General features: G+C 32.8%; 1 protein-coding gene across 2 annotated transcripts; it reads right to left on the bottom strand.

Annotated features, from left to right (window-relative positions):
* Positions 1 to 3,485: 3,485 nt before the first annotated feature.
* LOC146913757 (uncharacterized) lies at positions 3,486 to 7,556 on the bottom strand. Of its 2 annotated transcripts, none has more exons than XM_085716970.1 (4): positions 7,403 to 7,556; positions 6,435 to 7,093; positions 4,536 to 4,732; positions 3,486 to 3,913 (listed from the first exon to the last, which is right to left on the bottom strand). In XM_085716970.1, the coding sequence occupies exons 2-4, from the start codon at positions 7,086 to 7,088 to the stop codon at positions 3,796 to 3,798; spliced, it is 969 nt and encodes a 322-aa protein (XP_085573096.1). In that variant the 5' UTR covers positions 7,089 to 7,093; positions 7,403 to 7,556; the 3' UTR covers positions 3,486 to 3,795. The 2 variants fall into 2 exon arrangements, with proteins under 2 accessions (XP_085573096.1, XP_085573097.1); XM_085716971.1 differs by having other exon boundaries at positions 7,408 to 7,554.
* Positions 7,557 to 9,674: the final 2,118 nt, after the last annotated feature.

Here is a 9,674-nt window from a genome sequence, read left to right as displayed (position 1 = left end):
TAAATTAAAAAATGTTGTTTTAATGACATGTTAATGTCATTTTCCCAGTTGGCACTGCCACATAGGTTTTTCTTTGTCATATCAGCGTTTTTGGAGGATAACATGGGGGGTAGAACGAAAAATGCAACAAAAAAGATAATTGAAGGACAGTTTTGTTCTGTTTTAAAAGGGCAGAACCATTTTCGTGAGTAGGCCAAAACATGAGGACCAAAAATGTAATTAAGCCTTTATTGTTTGTAGTCATTGTTACTATGTAATTATGTCACTTGGTTTTTAACAAGAGTTCTGATGATATTATATAGTTGTTTCTATTCAATAAACTTTTGTATTTATGACTTGTTTGTAAAGTATTAATTATCTGACTTAAATGCACTTTTGGTCCCCCTATTTTAACTTAATTGCGACTTTAGTCCCCTTATTTTTAAAACCACTATTTTAGTCCCTGTCTATTATACATTTTTTGGATTTTTTTTTAGTCCTTCATCAATTTTGATGATTTGTCACTCTCGTTAATGATGTGGCACTCACGTGTCATATGAGTGTTGGCCTTTTCATTTTCCAAGTCATCTATAATAATTAATCAATAAACTTTTGTATTTATGACTTGTTTGTAAAGTATTAATTATTTGACTTAAATGCACTTTTGGTCCCCCTATTTTAACTTAATTGCGATTTTAGTCCCCTTATTTTTAAAACCACTATTTTAGTCCCTGTCTATTATACATTTTTTGGATTTTTTTTTTAGTCCCTCATCAATTTTGATGATTTATCACTCTCGTTAATGATGTGGCACTCACATGTCATATGTGTTGGCTTTTTCATTTTCAAAGTCATCTATAATAATTAATTTACTTACATAAGAAAAACTAATTGATTAATTATTAAAAATAAAGAAAATAATTAAAACATAAAAAGGAATGGAATTAGATTGAGGAACTAGGAACCCTAATTTTTAAAATCTCCAATCTTCATTCATCCTCTCCTTCTTTTCTAATCAAACGAATTTGAATTCCTCAATTCCACAATTTCTTAAACGTGAATCATTGCTAAAGTTGTCTTAGAACAAATTTTTAGAAGCTCACTTGTTTTTATGTACTAACAATACGGTGAATAGATTGCACATATTAAATCGTTCAAACAATCAATTAATAAGAAAACTACCTGATTGTTAAAAACATATGAAAACATTGGAGTCTCTAGATTTGAGTGGCAATACTTTGTTTGGTGAAGTGTCATCCTCAATGGGATCATTACTTGAACTTTGGATATTGATATTGCGGAAAAATAGTTTTAGTGGGAAGTTGCATTATTCCTTGAAAACAAAAATAATCATGCTATATCTTGAATGAATTCAAAAACGAAAGAGGGGATGAGGAATTCGAACTCTTTTGATTTGAAAATAAGGAGGAATATGAATGAAGATTTAGGATTTTAGCAATTAGGGTTCCTAGTTCCTCAATAGAATTCCATTCCTTTTTATATTTTATTTATTTTCTTTATTTTTAATAATTAATCAAAAAACATTTTTTTATGTATGTGAATTAATTATTATAAATGACATGGAAAATGAGAAAGCCAACACACATATGACATGTCAGTGCCACATCATTAATGAAAGTGACAAATCACCAAAATTAACGGGGACTAAAAAAACCAAAAATTGTATAGGGGGACCAAAATAGTGGTTTTAGAAATAGGGTGACTAAAATTGTTGTTAAGTTAAAATAGGGGGACCAAAAGTGCAATTAAACCTAATTATTTATAGCTATAGATAGATTAAGCCATTAAGGGTTGTTAATGAATTTTTCTTAAAAATTGTGCATTCAACATCTTACAACTTTCTTGTTTAAAAACTTTATCTTAAAACTTAAAAAATGAATTTTTCTACCTAAAATAATTTTTTGCTTTCTTCTTAGCAAATATGTTGGTGATCTGTCCGGTGAGGATGGATGAGATGCAACAGTGTCGATGAGTCTTCGCGGTGGAACGAAAGGTGCATGCAGACACATTAGCACTCCAACACTCAAGTGAGCAATGAAACTAAGAAGAGAATGTGTTGAAAGTGTGGTAAAATAAAATGATCTAGATGAACCACTGGGAAAATTGAAGCCATCCGGAGCGCAAAACCTTGAGAAATGTAGGTTATTCACCTTGACCCTCAAAGAAGGAACCATGACACTACAAAGACAAGCAACCCAACTACATAGACTCTTGGGAGGTACTCTGCCGGCAATTCACCTCCCATTTTACAGCCTCTTAGTGACACCTCAAAACTAATGAAATCTTAGGGGTCATCGTCTAAGGAAAAGAAGAAGAACTATGGAGCTACATCGAAAACTATGGAGCTAAGTAAAATACGTTGATGAAAGGATGAAGTTTTGTTTGCTAGAATTGTGGCTATTACCTAAAAACCTCTTTTCAAAAGAAACTAGAATCAGACCAATCTTGACAATTTGTTCGTTAGAGCATAAGCTTAAATCCAATATGAGGAAAAGCTAGGTTTAATGAGTCACACAATAATAACCAATGATATTGCTTATGTTGCCACTGAAAATGTGCATAGTGCAAACCATATCTATGGTCGATTGTTTGCAACCGTGCATTCTTGTAATGCATTTAAAATGATGAATAAGTTAACCACCGATCAAATTAAATTATATTTTTCTTCAAAAAAAACCAAATCAAATCTTAATTCAATGTGATCCCTATGCCAATATGGGTTTTCAGTACACTTTACTACAATGCCAAAACTTTCCTCTCACCAGTTCTCACACATTTGATGCCATTGTGGCGCAATAGATGAACGAAAACGAGTGCTATTATGAAGAGAAATGAGTATTATTGTACAGAAAGCCTAAAAGAACACTGTGCCCACAAACATAACTCAGTTAACAGAGATATTGTATTATATATGCAGGGTCGGGATTCCAATTATGGATTCCACACTTATTCACCCTAAAAAAAAGGCATTATAGTCACTAGACAACTTATAAAAAAAGGCCAAAAGAACATAATGAATTAATGACAAACAATGAGAATACATTATTCATTTTATTTATGCTACTACTTTTTTTTTCTTTCTATTTTTCCTTTCAGAATAGCTGCAAAATTATGAGTCATGTGATGGAAAGTGAACAATATAGCAGGGGATGAACAAATTTCACTCACTATAAATAATAAATACATTACTTTATATAACATTTACAAATGATGAAATTTTAAAGCCGATACATGTAATGAAATGTCAAAAATTGCACAAGACATCAACGTCGATTAAAATTCAAGTTCGGTATTTTAAATTATTCAAAAATGCATGATTCCGATGAATGCGGGGAATCCAATTCCCATTAGGATCTGATTTTTATGTACAAACTCAAATATTGTTTGGTAACTCACAGAGTATCTAGCAGAACATTATCCCTATAACCATAAGGTTGCGCTTAAAACCATCCATCTAAACCCTGAGATAAATTGGTCTAAAATCATCAGGTGTGAATAAAAATCTGTAATAACCAGATTGCAAAACATGTTCACAAATATTTCAATAAGAGTAAATTGATATAACAGTCCAAAAAGCAATGTTTGTAGGAATGTATCCTCCAACATATATGTCAGAGCTTTGATTAAACCACTGCAACATTTGAAATACATATTGGCTTTTTGTCACAAAAAAAAAAACTACCATATGCCTCACCATAGTTTTCCCTTCACCGCAGCAGTCGACCATTAAAGGAAATATATAACATAATATTAGAGATACCAATGTAGATAAATACACTGGGAATCTTGTGATGTTCACAATGTATCCTTTATGTTGTGAAGGAAATTCCAATATTTGTTCAGCTTGTGATCATGAGGTACAACTTCATCCCACTTGCCTGTACAAAATATTGCATATGCATCTGCCGCATACCTGATTAAAAGAGATAACCGATATCAATCAATGTTAAGATAAGATAATATACAATGTTATATGCAATTTTGGCCCCTCTGGTTTTTTCCAAGTAACTTAGTCCCTCTATTTTAAAAATTAAAGAAATATAATCCTACCATTAGTTGTATTTGACATAAATCTTTTAAGGTTTACTTTTTTTTTTATATAAAATATTTAAGGCTCGATGATGAATTTGAGATATAAAGTTTAAAATTAAGAAATTTCAAAACTTGTGTAGATATAGAGAGTGAGCAACCATGTTTGCTTGCCTCCGAACAAACTTATCCTCAAAGTCACAATTTAAAGATAGAATACGTCGACAACTGAACTAAACTCAGAAACATCGTCTCTATATCAGGGTTGTACATTTTTCAATTTAAACAATTCAAATTGTACATTTTTCAATTTATTATAATAATTTGAGGGTTTTAAAGAAACAAAAAAGGATGAGTGGACTAAAATCACTGGAAAAAAAAACTAGAGGAACCGAAATTACACATAGCATAAACTACTAGAGGGAACAAAATTGTAATTTAGCCTAAAAGTAACATGTTAAAAGTGAAAAATTGACATATAAAATGTTAATAAAGAGCACACATACTTGCCAACACTGTGCAGTTCAGTCACATAAGTCCAAGTCCCAGCTAAGTATTCACGAGAAAGGCGTTGCAAACTTTCTGACCTTTTCACTTGAAGACCTAATGTCTTAATTACCTTCTGTATTTCCTCTTTTGGTACTTGCATGCAAGTTTCTGCGTTTGGACATAACTTAAAAAAGTTTGCTAAAACTTTTTCTGCCTGCATTTTGCAAAATAAGAAGCTAACTCAAAATAGGGTGTACAAAAGGAGCAACGTAACACATAGAAAAGATGTTTTAACCAAAGCAAAAATGCAACACTTGTCAATGACACGCAAGATGTTGGGACATAAATTTACCAGTTTCCTAATTTAACATATTCTCAAATCATGCATCCACCTCATCTGACATTAATCAAATCATGTCATAAATGAACAAAATATCACCACTCTTTTGAGACATTCATAGATTATAGATAAAGTCATGAACAAAATATCCCTGTTAAAAGGGAAAGTTAGTCAGCATCAGAAAAAAAAAAAAAAAATCATGTGAAAAGGACACGACCCACATTGCCTAAATCTGAGGCATCCCTAAAAAGTCGATGGTTAAATCACGGCAAAAATGAGGGGCAAGTATGTCATCATAAAGTGTGTTCATTGGCAGTCACTATAAAAAAGAACTAATGGTACGTTCTAATAACATTAGAAAAGAAGTTAAATCATCAACAAGCTTATATAGAAGCAACAAGAAAATGGAAATAACATGTTTAAACTGATGAATAAAAATAATATCCGCAAAAGCATATCACAGCAGAAATTGTGTAACTTATTTCCTCCCCTTTAGTATATTCTTTTATTATTGTGTGATCGCGTATAGGACAGTTATGGTTATGTATTCATGTAATAGGTCAAGGGAGGGAGGATTCGATCAAAATTGGATTAATAATTAGGAGGGAGAGGCCAAGCTCTTGATTCTCGGGTAGGAACCAACCTTGTAACTACATTAACATTATTTCTCTAAATTTCTATGATATACTCGTGTTGTATGATTCTTGTAATAAAAGTGACACCGATAATGTCGCAGAGAGTTGTTTGCATTACATTATGTTCAGCAGACACCAATAATGTTATATATTGAACAGAGAGTTTCTAAATTATTCTATCATTACCAGTTATTACAAAAAGTTCCATTAATTGTAAGCTGCCACTAAATCCAAAACTGAACTGTTTTGAATATGATATTTCCATTAATTGTATGCTGCCATTATATCCAAAACGGAACTGTTTTGAAAATGTTGGGCATTGTTTGGTAACAAATCAAGAGTCTGCTAAAATCCTAATACATTATCCTTCTTTATTTCTAAATTACTAATTTAGAATTAATATTTTACATGCTGGAAATTTTTCTACGGAACTACAAAAAGGTTATCATGTGTACAAGTGTAGCGATATGTGCAAATGCAATAAAACCTGTCCAAACAGAGTATTGCAGAGCAGAATTCACGTTCAATTATAAGTCTTTAAAAACGAGAAAAAGGCCGCCACTGTGCCACTGTTCTTCTTTACGATGAATTCAAAATGACTCAAAAGGATTTTTACTTTTTATGTTATCTTGTGTTTTCTAATATTCAATAAAACTCAACTGATGCAAACGGTTTGCATCTCTTTCAACATGTAGTCATCAACAAGCTTCTAACAGAATCAGCAATTCAGCGCCAAATTCTTAATCATAATTTCTAAGCAAGACCTCAAGAAGATAAATTTCAAATATGACATTATAGCAATGTGACCCAAAGACGATTAACCTTTTAGAAAGCCAAAACAACAAAGAGATGCAATAAAGTCAGGACTGAGAGTAAAACATCAGCATAAAATATAAGGGATGCAATAAAGAAAAACTAAAGAAATACTTTGATAAATGTACCTGTTCACCTTTAGTGCGGTTCAGTAGCATGCATATAACAATCACCCTCCATGGATCATGGAAATGAAACTCTTGAAGGAGACGCTTTTCAACGAGAGGAGGTGTAGAACGTGGAGGCACCCAATTATTATCCGGTGTTTTCCTTTTGTAAGCTTCCCTACATCTATCAGCCTTAAGAAAAGGTTTAGTTTTCCTTTTTGATTTCTTAGGCTTTTCAACTTTCGGTCTCTTTCGAGAGTCATTGAAAATCTTAGGAGGAAGTTCACTGTTCTTAACACACTCTCTTAGACTTGACACTTTTTCACTCTTATACCTAAACTGTTCTAAATCTTCAATGCTCTTCGTAGAACGAGACACGACCCTCTGTGGATGCTCCACTTTGCACTCTTCTTCGACTTTATGAAAATAAGGAGACACGACCCTTTGTGGATGCTCCACTTTACATTCTTCAACTTTCTGAAAATAAGGAGACACAACCCTCTCTGGATGCTCCACTTTACACTCTTCGACTTTCTGAGAATAACGAGACAAGACCTTCCTAGCACGACAAGAATCCACCTCAACAACACTCTTTGTAAGATGATTTCGCTTATACGCATACTTACTGAAAGGATTGTCGACGTACGCAAACTCATTGTAATGGTTACTTTCCATTCTCCCTGTGTAACAACAGAAAAATAAAAAAGAAAACTAAAAAAATTACCCAACAGGTAAATAGAGGCCGAGCTCAGTAGCATCGACATTTCTGATCGAAAACATGTCAGTGTCCAGCTACAAACATAACAATTACATTGTAATTGTGTTATTTTCTCAAATCATTTCTGATCGAAAACGTGTATCGGTGTCGAGGTACAAACAAACATACTAATTACATTAAATAAGTTATTTCGTATCAGTGTTTGATAAATGGGTCGGAAATGTAATAACTGAAAAAATAGAAAGAAAAACTAACGGAGAGAAATCACTACCTGACCTGACAACCACCGGAAAGTTCCTGTCACCACCGGAAATGAGCTAAATGGGTCGGGTCGGGTCGGAAATGGAGAGAGAGTGAGAGAGAGCGCGCGCGGTGGAATGTGTAAAGGGCAGCAGCAGTGATGAGAAAGAGAAATGCAATGTGGTTTTAAGCTGTCTACCTACCAAACCCATTTATTTTCTTTTTTAACTTTTTTATTTTTCCCTTCAAAAAAAAAAAACTTTTCGAATATTTGTATTTAATAACACTTTCCCTCAAAAAAATATCCAATAACACTTGAATGAGATGACACATGTATCTTCTAATAACACTTCAAAAAAAACTTTTCGAATATTTGTATTTAACCCATTTATTTGTATTTAACTAAGGTATTGAGTTCGAATTCAGTCTTGAACATTCAACAAAGTTAAATTTTTTGGGAGAACTTGCCGTCCATTTGAATCCCACAAGACTCAATGGATTAGTCTCCGCAAATCGTGCACGAGATACCCGGTTCACACAAAAAAAATAATAAACTTTTAATTTCAATTTTCACAAAGCTAGAATTTTAATCCTTTACTTTTTAAATAACCCATCTGACTCTATCTATAACTCTTTTGCAAAACTATCGGTCCTTTCAATATGGATAAGTTAATGTATACGTGTAGACAAATTTAGTTGAGTCAGACACATGTGTGCAATTTTTTATTTCTAAAATAAAAAAAAATCGGTTCATTATCAATTGAATTAAAATAATTGAAAAATCATGTTTTTTCTCTCTTTTTGTCCAAACCAAATAATGCAAAATCATTCCTCTCCTCGCCACACCATTAGTCCGCCACAACACCCATAGATTTACACATCAAAACACCAATAATTAGTATGGTTTGTTCATCCCAATAACCATGGTTTTGTTTAGTATCAATAAGAGATTGAGGTTAACAATTCCATCGTATGGAACCAGTAAATCATAATGATGGTGTAAATCATTCTACCCGATTAGTTATGCTGCAACGATAACGTGTATTCAAGGTCCTTTTAGAGCGCGAAGAATTTGACGAGGCATACTTTAAGATTTAAAAAAACTTAACGCTGATATTAGAAGTTGAACTTATGTCCTCGCAGAGTAACTCCTTAACTGAACTTATGTCCTTGTTGATTTATAAGTTTTTAAGAAAAGAAAATTAACAATCTTTTTTTTGTTGTTGTCATGTATAGGGTTCGAACCCCAACCTATACATATATAATGTAATATCCCTAGCAATTAAGTTATCAATTTTTCCCCTTGCCAAATAAATCAGAGTGAATAGGCTTTTCCATCCTTCAATTTGCACGCACCAGTCAATTTCATCCTCAGATTAATCGAAATAGTTAATACTTCCCTGAATTTTACTAAGTACAATCAATTTAGTCTCTCTGTCAAGTCTCATCGTTAATAGTGCCAACATGTCACGTTAAACACTGACGTGGAGTTTCAAGTCAGCTTCAAAGTGTACAGGGACAAATTTGATAGAAAATTTTGATTTTTTTAAACTTTTTTTTAAATGAAAGTAATTACAAATCGATTCATGTATTATTTATTAAAAACCAAATTAGTCCCCGAATCATGTCATTCACTATCAAATAAACTGATCCCTAATACAACTCATAAACATTCAACAATCAACAAAGTTACAACCCATATTCGCCAAGGAATCGTCACAAGCGTTTGTTTCATGGTATGAATGGCAAATTGGATTTATGTGATTGTGTTACTACATATGCGAGAGATAATTGCAACCATATGAATAAAGGTCATACAAAAAGAGAAAAACATGACATGGGACAACGTTGTAAAGAGAAGAAAATGAAATATCAAATTCACTTCAATGTCCTTTAGACATATGCATGTATAAAAGAGTATGACCATCTCAATTCTCATCACTTAATTATTATTTTTTAATTAATTATGACGGTGTCATGTTGGATACATTAGTGAAATGAAAAACAAATTGTCCCCATATCTTTTGAAAAATTGAGAGTACATCTCACATGTGTAAAAAATTGAATTCTTCTCACTAGGGGTGGAAATAGGCTAGGCCGGGCCGGGCTTTGTAAGGCCTAAGTCTGGCCTACTTCAAAAATTATAGGCCTGAGTCTGGCCTATTACCCGTCATAGGCTCATTTTCGAGGCCTGACCTGACCTATTTAAAGGCTCGAGCCTGAAAGCCTATTTAAAAACTTATTTTACACTAAAGTCTAGCAACACATGTAAGTCTACTACTAAATAGGCCAAAATTTACGAA

This window comes from Medicago sativa, chromosome 6 (genome assembly GCF_051527215.1).
Source record: "Medicago sativa cultivar Bolivia chromosome 6, Bolivia_mono, whole genome shotgun sequence".
NCBI lineage: Eukaryota > Viridiplantae > Streptophyta > Magnoliopsida > Fabales > Fabaceae > Medicago > Medicago sativa.
This window is presented reverse-complemented; position numbering and strand designations above follow the sequence as displayed.